At 44.3% G+C, this 25,608-nt stretch overlaps 2 protein-coding genes across 5 annotated transcripts in view; one reads left to right on the top strand and one right to left on the bottom strand.

The window, feature by feature from the left end:
- Positions 1–25,608, top strand: part of rgl1 (ral guanine nucleotide dissociation stimulator-like 1) — a 428,494-nt gene that overhangs the window by 255,986 nt on the left and 146,900 nt on the right. The gene's annotated exons all lie outside the window — the stretch shown is intronic.
- On the bottom strand, positions 885–13,720 carry LOC147121826 (putative deaminase APOBEC-4). The gene is made up of 2 exons (XM_085982331.1): positions 13,557–13,720; positions 885–4,556 (listed from the first exon to the last, which is right to left on the bottom strand). Exon 2 carries the CDS (start codon positions 4,404–4,406, stop codon positions 3,282–3,284), a length of 1,125 nt encoding a protein of 374 aa, XP_085838457.1. The 5' UTR covers positions 4,407–4,556; positions 13,557–13,720; the 3' UTR covers positions 885–3,281.

A 25,608-nucleotide genomic window follows, 5' to 3' on the forward strand; every position in this document is an offset into this window, starting at 1 on the left:
TGGCATTGAATTCAATGTTCTAACTGACGCTGGTTCAGACTCTGTGCGCCAAATTACATTCAATTTGATTGGTTAAGGAGATGCACAATGGTTTGCCCTCTTCACACAGATCCCCAGATCCCCTGTAGAGGGCGGTGTGCTGAAATGGCCCTCTAATCACCAAGTTCCAGTGCAAAAGCCCATAGAAAGTCTGCAGGCAAATGTAAGTGTAATGAACGGCGTTCACCACTGACCACAAAATCTGCCCCATTGTGATATTTTATTTGCGGCATTCCATATCCAGTCCGGAATATTTTTTTATTTTCTGTTTTTAAATGTGTATTTATGACCTCGCTCTGTTGGTTGTAGCCAATTGATTTCCATACAAACAGGCGATACCCAGCAACGATGTATAAAATAATGGATGAGTAATTGTGTTGCATATCACCCCAGTGATTCAGATGACTTTATATAATTGATCATTGATGCTCTGGGTGGTTTGATGGAGCTTATTCAGAAGTTGATGGATGACTAAGTGTTGGTACAATGTGAGTTTAGCTATTTTAATGGACTTTTTTTGGCAAAGCATCATATGACATTTTAAAACAGAACTATGGTATGAGGCTGGGTTGTAGTCTAAGCTAGCAGAAGTATAAAAGTTTTTTTTTAATTGAGTTGTACTTCTTTTACATATTTGATTCTGTTTTGCAACCCCTCCTCCATCTTGTATGTATCTGGAATCTGCATTGTATTTTGCTCCAAGTACAAAAGAAAATTTGCAGCATTGGTTACAGGGTCTTTTTTAAAATGCCTTCCCATGTGGTTTATGTTTTAAGACTATGTATATTTCCCACAGCTTGAAAACTTTAACAAAATTAAACTGCACTTGTTATAATGAAAGAAGATTAACTTTTGATTTTATTAACATGTAACACTCATTAAATTGACTTGCACAATCAAAGTCTAATCTGATTAATACTGGCAATATCTCTATAATAAACCGATCAATCAAAACATGCTTCAGGTGGGATTACAGCTCTTGAAATAAGTTGGCTGGCAACTTCTCTTTTAATCTTGTTTGAAATTGTGACTGTCTATCCCCGATTTGAAACTTAAAGGAAACAAAATGTAATAATTGAGATTTTAAAACTGTTTCCTATGAACTTTCTCTTCCTGAGATGTGATGAAACCTTGTTTTACATAAGGTGGGTCTTGCCTTTCATTGTTTTATTTGCACTAAATGACAAGTTTCTGAAATTGTCCCAACACCTGCCGTATAGACTTTCTGGATATACATTGTCAATTCTTCCTTTTCCAAATTAAACCATAGATTGGCAAATTGCCAAGCCTGACACTCTGGAGAATGTGAATTAACATCAATGGAGATGGTCAGTTACCCAGGCACAACATTGCATTTTTTTTCCCCCATTTCAACTCCTCTCCCTTATCCTGTCGCTGGGCCTTTTGAACCAAGTTGTGCTGACATCGGCTTTTGGTGAATATATTAAAATTCTGAATCACAACTTTAAAAAAAGCAAAATACAGGTTGAACCCCGGTAATCCGGCACCCGACGGTCCGGCACCTTCAGTGGTCCGGCACGAATTGAAACCGGCAGTGTTTAGTTTGCGGAGCAGCCGCTCGGCGGCGCCACCGTTTGCCGTGATATAAACAAACATAATATTGTACCTAGTATTATTTTAGGTGTTATTTACCTAACCTTCAGTGGTTCGGAATTTTCAATGGTCCGGCACCGGCCTTGTCCCGAGGGTGCCGGATTACCAGGGTCCAACCTGTACTTGGTGATTCATTAACAGTCATCCAAAGGTTGCTGGATTTGTACATCAGACCAGAGGATTGGAAGATACGAAATTTAAAACCTTTTAATCAAGAAGGAGGAAGGGACAACCCAATTTACTGTAGACCAGTGAGTTTGTCAGTAGTGGAGAAATTGCTAGAATCCATCATAGATCGCAAGTTAGTGCATGGATAGGTATAAGCTGATTAGGAAGAGGTGGCATGGTTTTAGGAAAGGTAGGTCTTGTCTAACTAACCTAATAAGAGGTCCTCAACATGCACTGAGGTGGTGGACAGAAGATTAATGGATGTCATGTACATGGATGTTCAGAACTGATTTGATATGGTTCCACACCAGAGATTGCGAGCTAAAACTGAAACCTGTGGCATTGGTGATGACCAATTTCCTACCCATGACATGAGGCTGAAGTAGAAGGTAGTATGCTAGGATAAAGAGCATTCTTGGAGGGCAAGTGGTGTCCCTCGGAGATCAGTGCTCCCCTCATGATACTTGACTAGTGGGTATAATGAATTGTAAAGAGTAAAAATTGCAAAAGAGCATTTAAAGACTAACAAGTAGGCAGAATGATGGCAGAGACAGTTTAACGTGGTGTGAGGTGGTACACATATGCAGGAATGGCAGGTGGGAGTATAATAAAAATGAAGTGCTGGGATGGTAGGTTAGGAAAGGGATTTGAGGGTCAAGGTATGTTATAAGCTCGTACAAAAGCAAAATACTGCAGATGCTGGAAATCTGAAATAAAAACAGAAAATGCTGGAAATACTCAGCAGGTCAGGCAGCATCTGTGGAGCGAGAAACAGAGTTACCATTTCAGGTCGATGACCTTTTATCAGAATGGTGTTTTGAGTTCTGATGAAAGGTCATTGAGCTGAAACGTTAACTCTGTTTCTCTCTCCACAGATGCTGCCTGACCTGGCCTCCGAGAAAGACAATTCACCTGCATGATACTTGGGATTGGGGTGAAGACAAAATTAGGATTGGATAGATTTGGATTGTATTTCCTGAAGAGATAAGGAGTGATTTGATTTAGAGGGGAGATGGGGAGGAATAACTGTTGCTTCTGGTATGAGAATCCAGAACAAGGGGAGGTACTCATGGAAATTCAAGCAAAGTTCATCAAAAATGAATCCAGGAGAAACTTCTTCACACACAGGGTTTCAGAATGTGGAATACACTGCACCCCCGGAGATAGACCACAGGTGCTAAATGTTCTGGAGACCAATGTTTGGGAAATGAGGGTATTATGGGATGGGGCAAAAAGGGAAGGAACTGGGATTAAAAATTGAAGCTGCCATGGCTAACCAAAATGATTGAATAGGGTTGATGGGCTGAATGGCTTATTCCTATTGTATTTCCTGTGCAAAGTTTATGATGCTCCACCACAGTGGAATATATTAAGCCAAATAGTGATCCTTAGTGCTGTCTAAATGGGGTCTGTCTTTGGTTCAGATAGTCTACCAGTTTAAAAGAGCTGTTTTTTGTCAGCTAATCCCTTCTTTTAGATTTTCCCCTTTTCCCTGACTTTCTCTGTTGCTTTGAATTGTTTGGTCTTTTCTTTACAGGAACTTCAAAAATTTCGACTAATTCAGTTACTTGCACATTGTGTGGTGATGGGGTTGCTGGTGTTTTCCATTTGGACGTGTCGGGCATGTTCAGGTGTCTCACAACATTTTTCGGTTTAATGTTCTGTGGTTGAAATGGATACATAGACAAAGGCAATGCCAGCATGTTTGGAAGGTTCATGTATAGTTGGTGTGGAGCCATTAATGCCATTCTATTCATAACTGGCAGTTGTGCTTGTGAAAAGGGATACAAGTTCACATGTGCTGGTTTAAAATGTTGCTTTTGATGTTGTTTTACTTGGGGTGCGATCTTTACATGAGGTGCGACGTCTCGGTAAGAAGGGTTAACTCCGGTGATGGCAACTATCTGATGGGCATTACTCAGGTCGGCAAAAGCTCTTTCAGGCGAAATTGGGTTGTAAAGTGTTGTCCAAGGCACACCATTCACAAACCTGTGCAGAATAGTTAGCCACGTCTCACTACTAATGGGATTAAGGGTTACCCTCGGCCAAAGTGCTGCCAAGTTATGGAGAGCTTCTCTATTCCATCCAGATTCAGAAAAGTAATCGTCAATATGATAGAGTGCAGAGAAATAAATATCCAACCTAGTGCTGGGATAGTTTACCAAGAAATCATAAATTTTGTTTATGCAGTAGTGGACTCTTTCATTACACGGGGTGTAATTGGAATAGATGGTAATATAAGCAATATTTTCATAGGAGTACATGAGTGTATCCAGATAGCCATCTATATCGAAGAACATAGATTCTGGATGAAGGTGGTATGAAGTACAGTTGCTTACTTGTCCTTTCTGCACTAAATTACCAGATGATAGCTTTAGTTCATAGAAGACCAGATGCCTGCCAGACTGTGGCTGAGCATAGGGAAACCCAAAAGTTTCATAAAATTCTACGTAGGAAACGCGTGCTTCTTCCCCAGTTTTGATGTGATATGGGCATTTTGGACAGCTTTCTGTGAAACACAACCAGTAGTAAGGTTTCACCAGTGTTCCCTGAGGAGCAATATATTCTTCATAAGTAGTAGTCATGATGATGGTTAGTTCAGCTCACCATGTCCATTTGGAAGGAACAATTTCAATGCAACATCATAATCCTTTAAGGGTACTGTATCGCAGTTAATACAGAAAGGTGGTATAAAAGGGATCAATGAAGAAGGAAAAACTGTAAATGTTGGAAATCTGAAATAAAAATAGAAAATGGCAGGTCAATTAACATCAGTAAAGAGAAAAGTTGGGTGTTAAAATTCAGTCTACAGTAGATATTCTCCAGCTCAACATCATTGATCACTCCTGTAAGTTGAGCACCTAACCCCAATGATTTACAGTACATCTTTTACTGTCCAATATCTACTTTAAATGATAACATGACCTATGATCGTAATATAGCCCCTTGTGTCAATTTGGGAGTTGATGCTTTGTAAGAAAAATTTAACCTTTTTATAGCAGTCTGATAACCTGAATTAAAATAAGATCCCCTCCAGGCCATACAGGAAAATGTCCCAAAATATTACAAAGTTGTAGGTGGGTCAAGCTTTCAGAACTTCCTAATTTGTCTCTACACTGTTAGTGAAAAGAATGTTTGATTCCAGCTAGCTTTACTAACTCGATCCTTTTAAACAATAATGCAATCTGTATTCACTGGAATAGTATAACCAGACTGAAGTTGCTGTAGTGGAGTGCTTATGTTTCCACATTAAAAATTACAGGAATTTTTTAATAAATATTTTAAATATGAATTATCGTTTGGTATTAAAGGATTGTGCCTGTGATATATTTGTGTGTGCATGTGTCATAAAGGCAAGATTTTTTTCAAGTTAATGTTGAATTGAAAAGTAACGCTTGTCTATTTTCCTGATTGGTGCTGGCACCATTGATCATTCAGCTACTTCAGCACAAGTGATGGATCTCTGGAATGATGACTGCCTTGCACAGCTTCTCTGTCACCTTCACCAAGTTTCTGATTGTTATAAACGGTTTCCAAATTCATAATATGTACATCCATTGAAACTTTTTCAATCGTAAAAGATTTTTGGACTTTATCTCTTAGCTTGCCTATTGTCTGCATTGGATTTTTTTAAATGAGTATTGAGGAAAATTGCTGCTATCTGTACTAATTGCAAGGTAAGGGTTTGTTTAATCTCTGTAACCCAAAACATCTGGCGTATCCCTCTAAAAGCATGGGCATTTTTCTGTGCTGACATTTTCTTTTTATGCCGCATACAATGCTTAATAATTACTTGTACAAGTTTTGAGGCAACTTTTGAAGGTGAGGAGAGCTGAGAAGGGGGAGGAGCTGAGCCGAGGGAGAAGGGGAGGAGCTGAGCCGAGGGAGAAGGGGAGGAGCTGAGCCGAGGGAGAAGGGGAGGAGCTGAGCCGAGGGAGAAGGGCTTAGGAAGAGATTTCTAGAGTACGCAGCCATGATGACTAAAGGCTTTGCCACCAAAGATGGTGTAGAGTGTGAGCTGGGACACGAGACTGCAGAAGTTGGATGGGGGGAAATTAAGGATTGATTTGCAAATGATTCTGCAAATAATCTGTTGGCATGTAAAAAGCCAGTGGAGATTAATAATGGATGAGTGGTGGGATAGGATGTAGACAGTACAGTGCTAAGTAAGCTGGGTATTTGAGGTGATGTTCGGGAGGCCAGCTAGCAAACTGTTGGAGATGTAGACCCTGGCTGTGACAAAGACCAGCATGAGTGTTTCAGTGGTGTTGGAAGTGAGGTAGCGACAGAAGTGGGCGATTTACTTCATAGGTGGCAATGGACTGTCTTGGTGATTAACTAAATATGGAGTTCGAAGCTCGGCTCAAAGTCAAGCAGGACACCAAGGTTGGATTCAGCCTCTGCGAGCAGAGACTGAGTTGGAGTGATGGGAAGAATGTTTGTTTGTGGTGGGAACTAAATAAGATGGCTTAAATACTGCAAATGTTTAGTTGGAGTAAGTTCTGGCTCATTTCATAACTGTACAATAACAGTCCAATAATTATCCCAGCAGTCCAAGGGGAAGAGGTGCAGAGTAGAAAGGTTGTAGTTACAGGGGATTCTATCATTAGGGGGATTGATAGCATTCTTTTGAAGTCTGGAACGAGAGTTCTGAATGGTGTGTTGCCAGAGTAATGGACTGCAACAGCTGCAACAAATCTGGAAAGGGAGGGAGAGGATCCAGTTGTTGTGCTCCATGTCAGTGTCAACAACATAGGAAAGGTTAGGGAAGAGGTAAGGGAGTATCAGGAGTTGGGAGCTAAATTGAAAAGCAGGACCTCACTGGTAATCTCTATCGTTACCTGACCATGTGCAAATTGGCATAGGGACAAACAGATTAGGAAAGTCAACATGTGGGTAAAGGAATAGTGTGGGAATGATTGGTTCCATTTCATGAGACACTGAGACAGGAAGGAGCTGTACCATTGGGATGGGCTGCACCTGAACCGGGCTGGGACCAAGGTCCTAGTGAAAAGGATAACTAGGGCTGTAAATAAGACTTTAAATCAATAATGGTGGGGGAGGGAGGGGAGAGAACTGCTAGAAATGACAGAAACCTAACATTAAAATAAGGAAAAGAGAGTAAAGGACAAACTAAAGGATACTGGAATCTATGCTAAAAGAAGTGATAGAAGAGCATCTAGAGACCAAAAATAATAGAAAATAGTCAGCATGGATTCCAAAAGGCTAAATCATGCTTAACTAACTGGATATAATTCTTTGTAAAGGTAATGGGAAAAGGTAGACCAGGGTAATGCAGTAGATGCCATATACTTGGATTTTCAAAAGGCCTTTGCTAAGGTACCACACGGTAGGCTCATGACAAAAGTTAGGGCATGTGGAGTAAGGGGATGATCAGTAGCTGAATGGATAGCAAATAGACTAAAAAAATAGAAAGCTGATAGTAGGGGTAAATGGTAGTTATTGAGATTGGAGGAAGGTAGAAAGCGGTGTTCCACAAGGATCAGTGCTGGGACCATTCTTGTTCATAATTTATATTAATGATTTGAACTTCGGATCAAGTAACTCGAACAAAATTTGCAGATGATACCAAACTGGGGGGTGTATAGCTAACCCTGAGGAAGAATGCAACATAATACAAAAAGACATTAGAAAACTTCCAGACTGGGCAGTTAAGTGGCAAATTAACTTTAACAGAGATAAATGTGAGGCAACGCACTTTGGTAGGAAAAACAGAAACATCACCTACACCTTTAGAAATTCAGAAACCTGAATGGGGTAGAAGAGCAAAGGGATCTAGGGATATAGTTGAAAAATCATTAAAAGCAGCATCACAGGTTAGCGAAGCGATTAAAAAATGCTACCAAAGCACTGGGATTTATTTCTAGGGGTATAGAATTCTAAAGTAGTGAAGTTATGTTAAACTTGTATAGGACCCTGGTCAGGCTGCACAGAGTACTGTGCACAGTTCTGGTTTCCATTCTATGAAAAGGACATTGAAGCACTGGAGAACGTGCAAAAAGATTTACAATGTTGGTACCAGAACTGAGAGATTACAACTATTGGAAAGATTGAACAGGTTGAGGCTTTTTTTCTTTAGAAAAGAGACTTAGAGGTGACCTGATTGAGGTCTTTAAAATTATGAATGGGTTGGACAGGGTAGATGTGGGGAGCATGTTGCCACTTGTGGGAGAATCCAAATATATATATATGGCATGGATTTGGGCTGTCGGCAGTTGGAGAAGCCTAGGCCCGTTTTGCACTGTTTTTTAACCTAGACATTTCTAGCTTTTAATGCCTTCAAAGATGAAAGTTAAAATACTTAAAACATTTTTGGTAAATCTTATTTTTTTTTTAAAAAGAAACTGACCTGGATAACCAAAGTTTTAGCTGTCCTGGCTGCTGTATAATGGCTGACAGATCCCTGAGATGAAAACGATCTCTCACACACACACACACACACACACACACACAGACACACAGACACACAGTCATAGGATTGGTCGACCTTGACGTCAGTCAATGCTAATGAGTGGAATTTTGAAGGTTTTTTGTATAATGTGCGAACAATTTTTGTCCGACCAAAAAATAAATACGCCTACAAGAGTCCCCTAATGATGAGCTTTCTTTTGATATAACACATGTGTAGGTACGCTCTATAACTTTTGATTGTATAGCCAGCCGGACAGACAGAGAGACATACTGTTTTATATATATAATAGATATGAGTTTGTCTGTGTGTATGCGTGCGGTAAACTCAAATGTTATAGAGCGTACCTACACATGTCATATCAAAAGAAAGCTTATGATTAGGGGAGTGTCATAGGCATGTTTATATTTTGGTCAGACAAAAATTGTTTGGACAGTGTACAAAAAACGGACAAAATCCGCTCATTTCACCGCGCGCATACAGACAGACAAACTCATTTATATACAGTGCTATCCGGAGGTGAACTATCCGGCAATCTGGAGCCACCGGCAAAAATTCAGGAGCTGTTTTTTTATTCTATTTGTTTTCTTTGCTTTATTTGAACAGTCAAGCTTTGCAAGGTCTGTAGCTATAGCAACAGCTTTAGCTACAGAGGCTTGCAGCCACACCCGAGTGTTTCGAAGCAGTGATTGTTGTCAGATAACTCTAGAATGTACAGCAGTTTTGAGGGAACGGCAGCAGCTCGGTCCCATGGGTGCCGGATAGCACAAAGTTTCCTGTATATAGATTTGTACTTTTTTCTTAACATGAGCTCAAAAAAACGTTGCAGACTTGGACGCAGCACTTCTGATGCACGCCGAGATAAGGCTCGGAGAGCTGCTGAAACTGATGAGCAGAGACAGGCTCGCCTTCAGGCTAACAGGACAGAAATGCTGCTGCTAGATCAGCTGAGACTCCTCAACAATCTGAGGGATGTAAAGCTGCCAACACAGCCAGAATGGCAACTGTCAGAGACTCCTGACCAAACTCTGGCACGTCGTCAGGCCGACACTATACGCATGGCCATTGCCAGAGTTGACATTTGGAATCATTGGCACAGAGCAGCCTTCTCCTATGAACTCACCATCAATTATGAAGCAGACCCCACAGTCCTCATTGGCAGGATGACCGTCATTTGCCCTCACTGTGGCGCTCTGAAGTGGGAAAGGGAAATTGATGGGATATGCTGCAATGGAGGAAAGGTGAAACATCCACCACTACCAGCTCCACCTGAACCCCTACACTCACTTCTGTTGGGCAGAACTCCAGCTTCAAGACAATTACTCACTCATATCAGAAAGTACAACAACTGCTTTGCAATGACCTCTTTTGGTGCAAACAGAGTGCATGAATCAGGATTTTGCCCAACTTTTAAAGTTCATGGACAGGTGTACCATACAGCTGGCTCCCTACTTCCTCTACCAAACGAAAGACCTCAGTTTCTCCAAATCTACTTCTTGGGTGATGACGAAGAGCAAGCCAATCGCCACAGGGAAGCTGCTGTTCACCCCCCACAACAACACCGAATCAAGCTTCAAACTTTGCTTGGGTTACAGGAGATGCTTCATCAGCAAAACACATATATAAAGAGTTTCAAAACAGCCATCGAAAAAACAACAAATGAAGACCTCAAAGTTGTCATCAAAGCTGACAAGACTCCTGCATTTGAACATGAGCGATGCTTCAATGCTCCTACCACCAATGAAGTAGCCATTGTCATTGTGGGCCAAGAATTTGAACAACGGGACATTGTCTTGCATATAAGAGGTGGTCCACTCAAAAGAATTTCTGAGCTTCACAGGTCATATGATCCTATGCAATACCCGCTTTTGTTTTGCCATGGGGAAGATGGATACGATGCCTATAACAAGATCCCACATGTTGACCCCAAAACTGGTGTGCCACCTACAGCCCAAAGACAAAAGATGGTATCTGCCATGGAATTCTATGCATATAGGCTGATGGAACGACAAACTGGTTTAAACCACCTGCTTCAGTGTGGAGGACTTCTCCACCAATTCCTCACTGACATGTATGCAAAAATGGAAGGAGAGCAGCTTAATTGGTTCTGGAATAACCAAAATCAGTTGAGAGTCACAGACTATATACACTTGCGAGATGCTGTGGCCAATGATGGCAACACTGAGGACATTAGTCAAATGGTCATCCTACCATCCACCTTTATTGGAGGTCCTAGGTACATGCGTGAGCACATGCAAGATGCCATGACCTATGTCAGAAACTATGGCAGACCTGACCTCTATCACCATGACTTGCAATCCCCAATGGCAGGAGTTCCCACCCAAAGCTGGTACTGAAAGGCAATCCCCAATGGCAGGAGTTCCCACCCAAAGCTGGTACTGAAAGGCATGACCTCATAGCACGGGTCTTCAACCTCAAAGTTAAAAAAACTGGTAAAACTCCTGACTGTAGGCAAAATTTTTGGTGCACCCCATTGCTACATGTACAGCATTGAGTGGCAGAAGAGAGGACTTCCTCATGTTCATCTTTTACTCCGGCTTCAGGCAAAGATTCACCCCAATCAAGTTGATTCCTTCATCTCTGCAGAGCTACCCGATAAGGACAAGGATCCAATCCTCTTTGATGTTGTAAAAAATATGATTCATGGTCCTCTAATTCCAATGATACCAAATGACTTGCCATTTCAATTTAAAAGGCGACAGTTTCCTGTAACAATTTCTTTTGCAATGTCAATCAACAAGGCACAGGGGCAGACTTTGAAGGTTGCTGGCATCAACTTACTCACGCCCTGTTTTTCACATGGCCAGTTGTACGTGGCATGTTCAAGAGTTGGTGCATCAAGGAATCTGTTTCTTTTAACACCCTCAGGAAAAACAGAAAATGTTGTATATCAACGGGTTCTCCAATATTAGGGAAGGAAAACAGGTAACTGTAAAACCCGAACAAAATATAGCACCCCTGCCTTCCAACACATAAACTGAAACTTAAAGAAAATGCTGTTATCATGTTAATGCGCAACATTAATCCACCTCAATTATGCAATGATACACGCTTGAAAAAATCGAAAAAAAAAGGAAAAAAAAATTATATAGATTATACCGAATTTGGTATTTTTATTTAGATTAAAATTCCGTCAAAGCCACTATTTTACGCGCTGCCAATTAACGAGCGGAAGGGCGTAGCGAAAGAAAATATACTCCGCCATCAATACCTGTCCATCAGCGCTGTATTATGCAAATAGTTGGCACATTTGGCGAAGGATTTTTTTTCTCAATAAAAATGCCTAATCTCGGAAACTCAAAAAAAAAAAAAAAAAAAACGAAGCCATCCAATTTCCTCCTGGGTTGGCTATAGAAAATTGCATTTTTAAATCATAATCAGAGTTTTTTTAAGCGGAATGTGGTCCTCTCATTAAAAATTTCAACTATTTTATTGCTTTTTACAATAATGCACAATTATATGATCATGACACATTAATGTCAATGATAACATTGCAAAATTATAATTCTGCTTGCTACCTCCAAAGTGACATAGAAGGAAAACTGTAAAAACTTGAATTTTTAGCTACTGTCGATCCCCATTAACAAAAAACTAAGTTAAACAACCACCTCCTGGGTGCTTAGGAAGAGTTCTTCATTCCCAACAGTTTTATAAACAGTTTTATAAACATGTCAGAGGGTCCTTCAGTTCCCTCGGCAACGCCGGGTACTCCAGCTAGTACAAGGTACAGGAAACTTTCGTTTAACCAGAGGTTAAATGTCCGGAAAGCTCTACCTACCGGCAAAATTCAGGAGCCGTTTCCTATAAGGTTTTTTACTTCTCGTTGCTTTTTTTTTTCCAGTCAGGCTCTGCAAGGTCTAGCTGAAGCTGTTGCTTAGCTACAGAGATGCTTTTAAGTTGCGGTCGACTGTTTTGAAGCAAGCAACAGGGTTTGTTGAGTCACACGGAGCTCAAAAGCTCCGTATGTTTTAACATTAGCGCTGGTTTCTACGGCAGTTTTGATGGTACGGCACCAGCTCGGTCCCGTCAGTGCCGGATACCAGAAAGTTTCCTGTAGTTACTAATAAATCCAATAGGGTAATGAGAAATTTCTTTATTCAATGAGTCGTTAGAATGTGGAAGTCGCTACCACAGGAAGTGCTTGAGGCAAATACTTTAGATGCTTTCAAAAGGATGCTTTCAAAAGGAAACTAGACAAGTACATGATGGAAAAGGGAATAGAAAGATGTACTGAAAGGCTGAGATGAGGTCGATGGAATGGGAGGAGACTTGTGTGGAGTATAAACACAGGCTAGTTGGGCCAAACGGCCTGTTTCTATGATGTATATTTTATGTAATAGGAGGGGGCCAGGGATGGAACTTTGCCACAGACACGACTGTTAGCACTTAATGAATTTGCTGCAATATAAACAGAAAAATGACATGGCTAAAGCTAATACATCCATTCTATCCTTTGCAGTTCACATGATTAGATTGGGATAAAATATTAGCATTAAATATCTCCATAATTTCAATCTGACTACCTGTTTAGATGGGTTGCAACTTTACTAAGCAATTTGTTCCCCTCCCTCTGGCTCTTGAATGTTTTGGTTCCTTTTTGCTAGGTTTAGCTTTCATGAGTGCCAGTGGTGCTCTGGTACGTTGCCCAAGTGACCTTTTATTTATCTGTGAGCCTTCGCAATCAATGTCGGCAGGTGATTGAACCATTTCAGGTATCCTAGCTTAGGCTGATCCCACTCTGATTTTTGTTTCCCCTGGCACATAGAGCAATGAAGGAGGTGGGAAACTGTTTGACCGAGTGGGGCGGTTGGAGGCGGGCGATCATGTGATGAAACCTCCAGGAACACATCCAATCAGAGTTGGCAACCCTCTGTTCACCTCCGCTGAGAGAATTAATAAGTAGTCCGCGGCTGCGTTAGTTTTAAACGCAGACTCAACTACAAATGCATAGGTTTTATGTGCAGTAGTAAGAGGAGATAGTTTCAGCAACTGGAATTTCTAATACAATTTTGTAGCATTGAAATGCAAAATATGAAAAACAAATTTGCACAAAACATGTAAATATCCAACGCGTCATTTTCAGAATTCATAGCAACGTTGTACTAAACAAATTTCTCAATGTTTTGAATCTCAAAAGTGCAGCTGTGAAGGCTGGAGTCTATTAAGTTCTTGTGACATTCATTGATCTGAATATAAAACGGTTGGACACAGAATTAGAATGATGAAAGACTTGGACTTGAAAATCTAAATTCTCCAGCGTGTGTAGTATATTGCAGATGTTTACCTGTTACTGGGAGACCCAACTAAGCTTCAGTGATTTGCTTTCTTGGTTCTTCTCATTGTTGTCTCTCTTGATTCATCTGAAATATGAAATTTATTCCAAATGCTGGTCTTCTGTTGGTGTAAATCTACAGTAGATCTGATGAACATATTTTCTTTCGACTGACTCTGTCCTTTGGCTGGGGCGTTGTTTTGTTAGTGAGGGTGGGGCAGCTTTGTTTCTTATAAGCAAAGGGAATGAATAACGACTCCATGGCAATGGTGTTGAGACTTTGTGCTAGGATACAGTTCCTCATACGTACAGCGCTTGTATTCCCTGTTTCTGGCAGGTTTTTAAAAAATATAAATTAATAATCATTGTCGCAAGACCACAGTGCTGCAAATGCTTGAATCATTGAATATTTCAAAACTAGAATGGCAAACCAAATGCTATATTCTACTCAACAAAGTTGACTGAATAACGTGTGTTTTTAAATGTTATAGATGGCTGGCTGACTGTCAGTTACGAAGGACTAATCGAATTAAGGGATTGTGAGAAATAGTGAGAACAAAGGTTTGAGTGGGTTTCATTTCGAGAAATTCAAGATTTCAATTCCTCCATTGTTTCTCTGCTAGGCCTTTTGGCTTTGGTTTTAAGAATATAGCAGCTGATCTCCTGTCACTCATGGTGAGTCAGAGGATTTGCTAAAGTGTGACGGGAAGTGATGTGTTTACAAGAAATGTGTGCCATTTGCAAAAGTTTTAATATTCTAGATATATCATTTATGACGGCTAGTTTAGAATTGATTACTGGTGCTGGCTGTAGCTTATTGCATGGCATTGTTCAACCACTTGGGAGTGTAGCTTGTTAATGTAATTTAGTGAAGCAAAGAGCAGTGTTGGACCTGAGTGTGCACAATATCGGGTAAAGAGGGTTTCCGAATACTGCATGGCTTTGGTAACAAAGTACAGGACGATATTGGTACTATATAGGGGATATACGACAAATTCAGATTTATTTCCACAAATAATCCAGATCGGATAACTATCCGAACATACGAAATTAACGGACAGGAAAAGACCAGCTCATCCATCAAGTCTGCCCCACACCATGATAACCGGAGCATCATGACTAGACACTTCTTTCCCCCCCACTGCCCTCGCAGGTATGTAATCTCCTAGGAGAGGCAAAAAACTATGGCCAATAAGGGAAAAAGTAGTCTGGAAAATTTCTCTCCAACCTCCTCAGGTGATCAAAACCAGTCCATGAGATCACATGGGCCAAGTGTTGGACACAATAAAGACACATGCCTTCATTATGATGTGATCTCTGCCCCAGTCAGTAACCGGTCCAGCTCCCTCTGGAAGGCAAGCAGAGAGCCAGCATCCACCGCACCAGCCGGCAATGTATCCCAGAGGCTCATTACTCTCTGGGAAAAGAAGAACCGCCTAACAGCCAATCTATTCCTACTCTTACTTAGTTTAAACTCGTATCTCCAGTCCTCCCCAACCTGTTAAACTGGAATAACTTATCAATAGGGATACTATTCAACCCTTTAATTATTTTATAGACTTCTATCAGGTCACCTCTGTCTAAGCTGCTCTGAAGTAAATAGACCAAGGTTCTTGAGCCTATCTTAGTCGCTGAGCTTCTTTAAGCTAGGAATCATTCTTGTAACTCTCCCCTGGATCTTCTCCACAGCCACTATATCACCCACTATGTTGTGGGGGGCGGACCAAAACTGGGCACAGTACTCCAGGTGCGATCTGACCAGTGACCTGTATAGTGTCAAAATGGTGTCCTTTGATTTATAAATCTTAATGGTTCTGTTAATACAACAGTAGAATGACTTTGAAGTAACATGTGGCCTGACTGACCAGTGTGAGTAAATACAATGCTCATTCCACTGTAGCACCATAGAAGATTACAACACAGAAGGAGACCGTTCAGCCCATCATGTCTGTGCTATAGCTCTCTGTCTGAGCAATCAAAAATAATCCTGCTGTCCTGCTCTTTCCCCATGGCCCTGTATCTTCCTCTGCTTCAAATATTTATCTAAATTTCCCTTAATAAATGCAATGGTCTGTGCCTCAACCTCGCCCTGTGATGAAGCATGCCCTGCTCCAGCAACCCATGTGTAAAGAAATTTGCCTAACCCTTCCTTACGTTCTTTGTAACTATTTAAATTGATTCCCCCTCCTCAGTGACTCCCTAATTAGAAGAAATGGTTTTTCCCCATTCACTCTTATGAAAGCCCCAATAATTAAAAAAAAAAAAAAATCTTTATCAAATCTCCTCTAAGCCCTCTCTTTTCCAGTGGAAATAGTCCTAGTATCTCCAGTCTTCTCCTTGTAACTATAGTGTCACATCTGTGTTGTCATCATGGTGAATCTACACTGTGCATTCTCTGGTCATCATGGTGAATCTACACTGTGCATCCTCTTGTCATCATGGTGAATCTACACTGTGCATCTTCTTGTCATCATGGTGAATCTACACTGTGCATTCTCTGGTCATCATGGTGAATCTACACTGTGCATCTTCTTGTCATCATGGTGAATCTACACTGTACATTCTCTTGTCATCATGGTGAATCTACACTGTGCATCCTCTTGTCATCATGGTGAATCTACACTGTACATTCTCTTGTCATCATGGTGAATCTACACTGTGCATTCTCTGGCTGTAATGTACTTGTAATGAGACACCTGAAACTACACACCGCACTCTCAACTATGGCCTAACCAAGTTTTGTACAAATTTATCAGTACCTTTTTGTACTCTTGGGCCCTATTTATAAATACTATGGGCCTTTATTATGGATTTTTCTGCCCTCATTTGTAATTTCAGGGAATTCTGTTTTTGAACCCCTTGGTGTCTCTCTTCATTGACCCCCTTCAGCATCTTTCCATTCAGTGTATTCTTCTTCCCAATTGTTTTCTCACTTATCCACATTGTATTGTACCTGCCACTTGTTTGCCCATTCCACTAACCACTGTCTCTCTCCCTGAAGCCTTTTACAGTACTCCTTGCTGTTTGCCACACTCCCTACTTTTGTGTTGTCAGCAGATTTCAAGGTTGTGTTCACTGCCCAAGTCTGGGACTGAAAACAAATGTAGACCCAGCCCTGGGGCATGCCACTGCTAATCCTTCTCCAATCTGAGCAATAACCACTTTTACCTTTACTCTGTTCCCTGGCTCTGTCAACTGACTTTCTATTGATGCTGCCACATTTCCTCTCATGCCATGCACCTAAATTTGTGTAAAAACCTTTTGAGGCACCTTCACTCCATATCATCTACTGCCTTCCCTTAATTTATCAGTCACTTCAGAACACTCTATTAAGTTTGTCAAACATAACTTGCCATTAAAATAAAATCCATGCTGGACGTCCTTGATTTCCCTTTGCATTTCTAAATGTTTACTAAATTGATTTGAATTACGGATTCGAAGAGTTCTCCCACAAGACTCGCTGGTTTATAGTTACCTGATTTATCCTTCTCTCCCTCCTTGAGCAAAGGTTACCGTCCAGCCCATGGCAAAATTTGCACATTTAAGGAGATTGGAAAAATTATGTACAGAGCCTCTGCTATCTCCTCCTCTGACCTCCTACAACAGCCTAGGGTGTGTACCATCAGGGTCTGGTGACACTGAGCTGCTAATTTTTCAGAACCAATTCTTTTTCTACTGTAACAATTATTCCACATCCTCCTAGCATGCCTGCATTCTCACTTTTCCACTCTTTTTGTAAATACTGATATAAAAATATTTATTTAATATCTCTACCATACCTACATCCTCCACAATTATTCTTTCCCCCCCCCCCCCCCCCCACATTAGTGTGTGGTTCTACCTTCTCCAACTGTTCCTTTTACTTTTAATATCTTTACTATTTCCTTTTATATTATCTGCTAACCTTTTTCCATAGTCCCTTCCTTCTAATTTCCCTTTTTCGCCTCCCACTACACTTTTTCAATATTCTTGATATTCTTTAGTATTGAGCACCCTAATTTTATCACATGCATCCCTTATAAATTTGATTGTTTATTCTCTCACTATTTATTTATCCATGGAACTCTATTCTTTAATGCACCCCTTTTTTCTTGCCTTTATAGGAACGTATTTATTTTGTGTACTCAATCTCCAATTTGAAGAGTTCTAACAATTGATCTTTGGCTTGTTTGTTAACTTGTCTGCCATGTCTGGAATCTGGGCTTGCCACCTCTGCTTATTTCACATCTACATTGAGTCTGTTGTGGAGTCTTCAGTGATGGGCGAAGCCTGTAATCGTGTTTATTCCACATGCAGTTTTGCATTTGTTTTAACACTCAAAATCTAACCAGGGGGTAAGGAATGTGTCCAGACCTGGACCTTCTAAAATAGGAGGAGAGGTCCGAAGTAAGAAAGGAAATGAGTTCTTACATGGATGTGCCAGAAAGATTGTTTTGGCTCAAGTGTCTTTCTTTCAAATGCACAGTTTAAGATGATTTCAATCCCAGTCGGCATTACTAAGCTGTTGGGTATTTCCTTCAAATGCCAAAAATGCTGGTGGTAGTTACTTCTCTACCATCTGGTAGACAGACTTCTAATGACTTGAAGCAACAAAAAAAACCTCTCTAGTCTGTGCTGCCGATGTTGAGGGTAACTGATGATGAATGATCTAGGTAATTGTTCTGGTGGTACCTACGCATCATTTGGCACCACTGCAGTGCATTTGAGTGTTGTTTTAACACTAGGTACTTGCCAAAAAAATAGCTACAAAGACTGTCCAAAACAGTCTACTTCACATCTTTGGGAAAGATTAATATTTTGTTTTCTGAGTTGTAAAGGGGAAATCTAAGAGTGAGCCAGAAATTAAAATCAAAACAATGGAAAGGGAGTCTAGATTTATTGCTTCTTTAAACTTTTCTGAAATGGGTTGAGTTTCCTTTCTCTTTCTCCCCTTCTCTCAACTAGCACTTGCTATGTCCTCAAACCTGCTGGCTGCAAGCTGGAACACATGAGGCCTTGTTATCCTTTGGGAATTATGGCTTGACCACCTCGAGTTCTACCCTTGACGTGGTCAAATCCTCAACTTTTAAGCTTGTCCTGGAGAGAAGGCGCAACTGCAAAATCCTCCTCTTCACAGCCAGTTGCCTGCACTTATCTGCTCCTTCTCTGACCTCCCACTCTACCCTCCTCCTAGCAAATATAAGGAACTCATGAACTTCTCTGGCACTGTCCTTAAATTTGGGGTGTTTACTCTGCTGCCTCTGCCTGCTCTTGGCCAAGCCTGACTCCTTTTCCTCAGTGTTTTCATATATCTCCCTCCCACTCAAATAATCAATTAATAGTCTCATTCATGCTCATGACGCCCACCACCTTTCCTTGACTCCTATTTGACCTCAACGCCTCACCTCTCAAAATCCCTTCCTCTGCTCTATACTTACCATGGCATGGCCCCTACATCTTTCATAAATGCTATCACCACCTTTTCCCTAAAGATCATACCCTAAGACCCTCAGGGCTAGATTTTCAGTTGCTTGCGCCAGCAGTTAGCGCCTTAAGAGAAGTGATTTTCGGGCGCTATGAGTGTAGCGCCCGGGCGCAGCGCAGTTTGCGCCTCGCCCCAAATTAAGTTGCCCGTTAGCGCCGGCGCAAAGTTTAGCGCCCGCCCGGATGCGCGCGCAGAAAATGACGTCACATCCTCGTGCAACGCCCTTTGGCCGCCCCGATTCCAAACTTCAGTCGGTCCGCCCCATTGTGCGGCTGGCGGCCGGAGCATTTGAAAAAAGGAACGCAACACAACCAGCGCGGACCCCGGGGGGCGCAAATTAAAGGGGACGTGCTCTCCAGTATAAAGGCCAGTCATTTTTCAGCAAACACTCTTGTGCAACACATTTCTGGACACACAACAAGGAGGATAGCTAACTGGTTTCAAGCAGCAACAGCTCAGGTATTTTTGGACTCAGGCCAGAGCGCTGCAAGTGGCCTTTTGGAAATTTGAGTGTTTGCCAAGATTTGATGGGGGTTGCATGGGGTGCCAACGCGGAGCTGCAGCTCCATGTCCGTAGGGCTCGCAGATGCATTGTGAGAGGGGCAGCCCTGGCTAGAGGCAGAGGGGGCTACAGGCGTCGGCCACGTAGGCCTTACCCAGTCAGGCTATACCGCCAGCAGCGCTCCTACCTAAACATGAGTGCCGCGCGATGTGTTAGAAGGCTCCGATTCCGAAAGGAGGTGATTGCAGAGATCTGCCACCTGCTTCGCAGAGATCTGCGGCCAAAGCTCAGGTGCAGGACGTCTCTGTCGGTGGAAGTGAAGGTGACGGTGGCATTGAACTTCTATGCCACCGGCTCCTTCCAATACGCTGCTGGGGACATAGCAAACATCTCCCAGTATGGCGCGCATCGCTGCATCCGCCAGGTGACCGAAGCACTGTTCAGAAGGAGAAGCCAATTCATCACCTTCCCCATGGCCCTGGAGAGCCAGCATCAGCGCGCATTGGGATTTTCCAGACTCAGGGACTTCCCCTTGGTGCAGGGCGCCATTGACTGTACGCATGTGGCTTTGCGGGCCCCTCTGGAGCATGGCGAGCAGTATCGCAACAGGAAGGGCTATCATTCTCTGAATGTGCAGCTGGTGTGTGACCACAAGCAGCGCATCATGGCTGTCAATGCCAGCTTCCCAGGCAGCAGCCACAATGCCTTTATCCTGCGGCAGAGTACTGTGCATGACATGTTCGAGGCACAGCCTCCCCCAAGAGGATGGCTACTCAGGGACAAAGGCTATCCTTTGTGTACCTGGCTCATGACCCCGCCCCGCGCGCCCAGGACCGCTGCTGAAGAGGCCTACAACGAGAGCCATCAAACCACCCGCAACATCATCGAGCAAACTATTGGGGTCCTCAAGTAGCGGTTCCGCTGCCTTGATCGCTCCGGAGGAGCTTTCCAGTATTCGCCGGACCGGGTCTCCCAATTTGTGGTGGTTTGCTGCATGCTACACAACCTGGCTATCCGCAGGACTCAGGCACTGCCACCTGACATTGGAGCAGCACCTCAGGAGGAGGAGCAGGAGTACGTTCCCAGGAGGGAGCGACCAGGGCCAAGGGCCGCGCGACGCCACCTTATTACACGGTACTTCTAAGCCCCCTGTCAGGGAATGCCTTGGGGCCATGAGGGAAGATGAATGCAGCCGCTCCGCAAGCCCTCAGCCGGCGAAGCCAACAAACACTAAGAAGAACAACCATGGAGACTGCATGAATAAAGATAATTATTTATTACACAAAAATGAAAACCCCTTCCCACATGAATCCCCAAAAACAATAAATGGGCCCAACAAACGACTCACTCCCACAAACTGGGGAGGAGTCACTCCACATTTCTTCAAACCGGGCCTCAACGTCGGCCTAACGCAAAAAATAAGCCCTCCAACAAAACAACCATGGGCAAAATAAAGATGGCCACCGCCATATAAAAGGAAAGCTGGCCACACCCTCTACTGAGTGGCCCGCGAGGGCGAGACCTTGCCCAGCCTTTTGCCTCCCCTGCCCGGCCTGCTGCTCCTTCGCAAGCTCTGCCCAGTGGCTGCTGCGAGGCTGGGGGAAGGCGCCTGAGGCTCAGATGTCCTTCCGCCAGATGCCGCTGGGGGGCGGCCTACACGGCGTTTGGGCCTCGAGGGGCCGTCTGCTGAGTGGCGCACCTGAGCCTGGCCAACATCAGCTCCAGCCGCTTGCCCTTGACGCCCCAGTGGGGGAATGGCGGCGACGGATGGTGCAATGTGGGCCAGCTGGCGTCTGGGATGCGCTGGCTGGTGCTGTGGCGCGCTGGCACTCGGCCGGGCCCGCACTGCAGGATCCGCAACAATCAGCCGAGGGGCGGCTCTCTGGGATGCTCCAGCGTGGCGGCTGCCCTGGCGATGCCTGCCTGAGACAGCGCGTGTGGCAGCAGTGAGTGCCCCTGTTGTCCTGGTGTGCGCCCGCATCACACCCGCCAGGGTCTTGACGGCATCAGTCAGCATGCGGCCACTCGCGGCAGTTGCTGCACCGAACTCGCGCACACTGGTCGCCAGCGACTCGATGGCCTCAGGCATGCGCCCCACCACACTCATGAGCTCCGTGTGGCGCCGGTCCGAATCCTCGGCCATCTTATCCAGCTTCCGCACCTCCTCTGAGGTGAAGGTGTCCGGACTGGAGTCGCGACTCTCCCGCTGGGGAGGAGGGGGCCGAACTAGGGGACCCTTGCCACGTTGGTGGCGGCGAGTGTGCCGATCAGCAGCACTCCCCTCTGATCCTTCCCCCCCCTTTGGGGGGAAGGCCGCGGGCCACGCGCACGGCTCCTGGGTGGCTGGACGCCACTGGTCCCAGAAGCTGCATTCCCCTGCGACAGTTCCTCCAGGCACTCGTCCAGTGAGGAGGTGTCGAGCATTTCCTCCTCTCCTGCGGGACGTGAGTGTTCCCCCGATGGTCCGGCTTGCTCCTCCTCCTCCTCCTGCTCGGAGGTGCTGTCACTGGCAGCTTCAGGGTCCTGGTCGTCACCAGCTGAAAGCAGGAATGCACAAGAGTAGCTTCAGAGTGAGGAGACGGCATCAGCGAGGGAGTTAGGACTGGTGGCATTCAGCGCATTGGTGGGACAGTGGCAAAGGAGGTAGCTCGGATGGGCCAGTGCGACGCGAGAGGGCCAAAAGGTGAGGTCCTTACCATTGCCGGGCAGTGGAGGGTCGGCTACTCCGCACGCTGTGGGGACGATCACACGGGCTCCCATGAGCACACACACGCGCTCCTCCAGCCGAGTGAGCTTCTGCAGCTTGGCGCGGCCTCCTCTGGCCCTGGCACGGGCCTGGCGATTATAGGCTACTTTAGCCTGCAAGAGAAAGGACGGGCTGTAAGTGCGCAGTGTAGCCCTCATGTAGTGTGCACTGCCTCCCATGGTGGAATAGCTTGGCCAGAGTGTAGCCCTCATGTAGTGTGCACTGCCTCCCATGGTGGAATAGCTTGGCCAGAGTGTAGCCCTCATGTAGTGTGCACTGCCTCCCATGGTGGAATAGCTGGGCCAGAGTGTAGCCCTCATGTAGTGTGCACTGCCTCCCATGGTGGAATAGCTGGGCCAGAGTGTAGAGTGCCGAATGGCCAATTGATGCTCATGACTGTCCCAATGCTGCTGGCTGAGGGCTGGCCATTAGGACTTTCAGCTCCCTTTGCCCATCATGTCAGGTGTACATGCAAGAATGAGGAGGAGACTGGAAAGGGTACTCACCCTGACAATCCTGGTCAGGTCGTTGTATTTTTTACGACATTGTGGGTCCTGGGGGCATCGCCGGTGAACGTCACCCTCTGGGCGATCTGCTTCCAGGCTCTGGTGTAGTCGTGGTGGTTCGGATTCCTCCCACTCTCTGGGAACAAGATCCTGCGCCTCTGCTCCAGAGCTGTGACCATTATGTCCAGATCACCCTCTGAGAAGCGCAGGGCACGCTCACGGGCCTTCTCTGGCGTTGCCATGACTCCCTGGGGCTGAGCAGCAGTGTTGAGGCCTCTTTGCAAGGCTGCAGTGTGCAGGGCGTGGCAGCAGACCAATTCGTCCCTTCCCCCTTTAAGAGCTGGTCGGCGCCACGGGGTCTGCTGTCAGTCAAAAAATGACCGCACCCGCGCTGCGCCCCGCCTGGGCGCTATCCCTCTGGACCGCCGGCTTAGCGCCTAAAGATAGTAGTGGAACGCCTCTTTTAGCGCTCCACCAACCTCTTAGGGCGAAGCCACTGAATTTCCGGCAACGGGGCGCTACTTTGGGGCGGGCGCTAACTTCGGTCGGGCGCTAAGGTTAGCGCCCCAAAACTGTCTGTACTGAAAATCTAGCCCTCAATCTTTCCTTCCTTCCCAAAATCCTGCAACAGTGTTTCACGACTACACTCTAACCATTCCTTGTCCAGAACCCTCCCCCCGCCCCCAATTATGCTTCTTCCCTTGCTTAAAGACTCAAACGACATCCTGTGTATTGATTCTCGTTCTACCTGTCATATTGTAGATACATCGCCTCCAATGGCTTCACCTGTGCCCACTTGTTCGTCTATGGTGTACTGCAGAGCTACATTCTTGTTGCTCTCCTCATCAATCGTTAATTTACACACATCCCCTTTCACTATGTCCTTGGTATAAAAAGGCTGTAAATTTGGGAGCTAAATTCTCTTGATGTGGAAAAATGGTCAAATAAAGGGGTGCTCTTTTAGTTAATTCATGGTGTCTGAGCAGAGTGCTGGGAGCATTCCTATGTGCCTGGCCACGACTATCTAATATGGGAATACTTGGGGCTCACACCAGAAATATAACCCAAATAATTTAAAATGTCTACTTACTATTTCTTTTGGTGTAGTTCTAAGAGTGGTATTGTTGTCTGCTATCATTAATGACCCCTCTGCATCAGTACTATACCAAACACTAAATACAATCTGGTTTATACATATTTTTCCCTTTTGGATGACTGATTGTCTGTCTCTTTTTAAATAAAACGTGTTTCCTTTCTGAGGAGAAGGTGTTGGTTTTGTTTGTCTTGGTTTTCAAGTGTGAATGGATAATGGAGCAACATATGTCTTGGCTTGTGTGGTTGCTTTCAAGTATTTTCCCGCTTATGGTGCCCGTTGCTAGAACCATGGAAAGTTTTCGTTTTTAAAGAGGAAGGGAATCACAAGTGTTTAAGTAGGGGACCAGAGGATGGGTCCATACTCTAATGGTCTGAGTGGGAGAAACGTATGTTGTTGGATATTTGATTATCTCTGGTGGCTCATTGGAGACTGGTGTATTTTCAATACTTGGTCTAGGGTGGGGGAACATCTATGTCCCCTGAAAGTCTTGAGCTGCACTATAAAATTGGAGCTCAGCTGGTTAAGTTGTGAGGAACTACGTTAAGTGCAGGAAGTTCATGAGCTGTGCTGATCTAGCTGATGTCTGGGCCTGGTAGAATAGGCACTCCAACTGACCTGTGCTTCTGTGTTAGAGGGGCAAATCAGTCAGGGTACCTGCTTCTAATAACTAGCAACACAAGAATATTAGAAACACGAGCAGGCCATTCAGCCCCGTGGGTCTGTTCTGCCATTCAACTAGATCACGGCTGATCTGCACCTCAACTCCATTTCTCCGCCTGGGCTCCACATCCCTTGATGCCCTTACCTAACAAAAATCTATCTACCTTGGTCTTGACAGCTTCAATTGTCCCAGCATCCACAGCCTTTTGGAGGAAGAGATTTCCAGATCTCTACGATCCCTTGTGTGAAAATGTGCTTCCTGATTTCGCTCCTGAATGGCCTGGCACTAACTTTAAGATTAAAGTTCTTGATTTCCCCCACCAGAGGAAGTCTCCGTATCTACCCTATCAATCGTTTTAGCATTTTAAGCACCTCAATCACATCCAGTGACACTTTCCTGGAAGTGCACATGTGTGAATGTTTGGTCAGGATCTGATCTGGCTTGGCTGTAATCCCCCTGTGATTGAATGTTCTGATGTATGCTGTCAAGCTGGTTGCTTGGGTGGTGTCCTGTAAGATGATTGCTGTCTGTGGGAGTGTACCATGTAGAGGTAGTCACCATGGCGGGAATCCTGAGCGGCAGAGCGGGGCTATAAAAGTCCCAGAGACCAGATAAGGCCTCACAGCGTCGGCGGGAAACTCGAGCGGCAGAGCGGGGCTATAAAAGTCCCAGAGACCAGGTAAGGTTCACCAGTCTCTGAGGGAAGGAGAGAGGTAAAAAGTAATCCAACTGTGACGTCACCAGAAAGCGGGTAAGTAATTGGTTGGTGAGTATTTCTCCCTTTTTAAGCTTAAATCTCTTCGGTCTATAGTTTTTAAGGTGTGATATTCACCATCTAGAATCAGGGCAGAGGGTATTTAAGAATAATATTAATAAATTTAATTAATTACATAGAATGGGAGATCAGGTGATGTGTTGCTGCTGCAATATGTGGGAGCTGGTGGACACCATTGATGCTCACGGTGATCACATTTGCAGTAAGTGTTGGCTGCTCGAGGAATTCCGGCTCCGTGTTGAAGAGCTGGAGTCCGAGCTTCAAATACTGAGACACATCAGGGAGGGGGAGAGTTACCTGGACTCTGTATCAGG

Source organism: Somniosus microcephalus, chromosome 3 (genome assembly GCF_052327205.1).
Source record: "Somniosus microcephalus isolate GS21.2 chromosome 3, FLI_Smic_1.0, whole genome shotgun sequence".
In the NCBI taxonomy this organism is placed as follows: Eukaryota; Metazoa; Chordata; class Chondrichthyes; order Squaliformes; family Somniosidae; genus Somniosus; species Somniosus microcephalus.

Coding starts and splice junctions, on each gene's coding strand:
- LOC147121826 (XM_085982331.1), bottom strand. CDS start 4,406: ATGACTACTACTTATGAAGAATATATTGCTCCTCAGGGAACACTGGTG.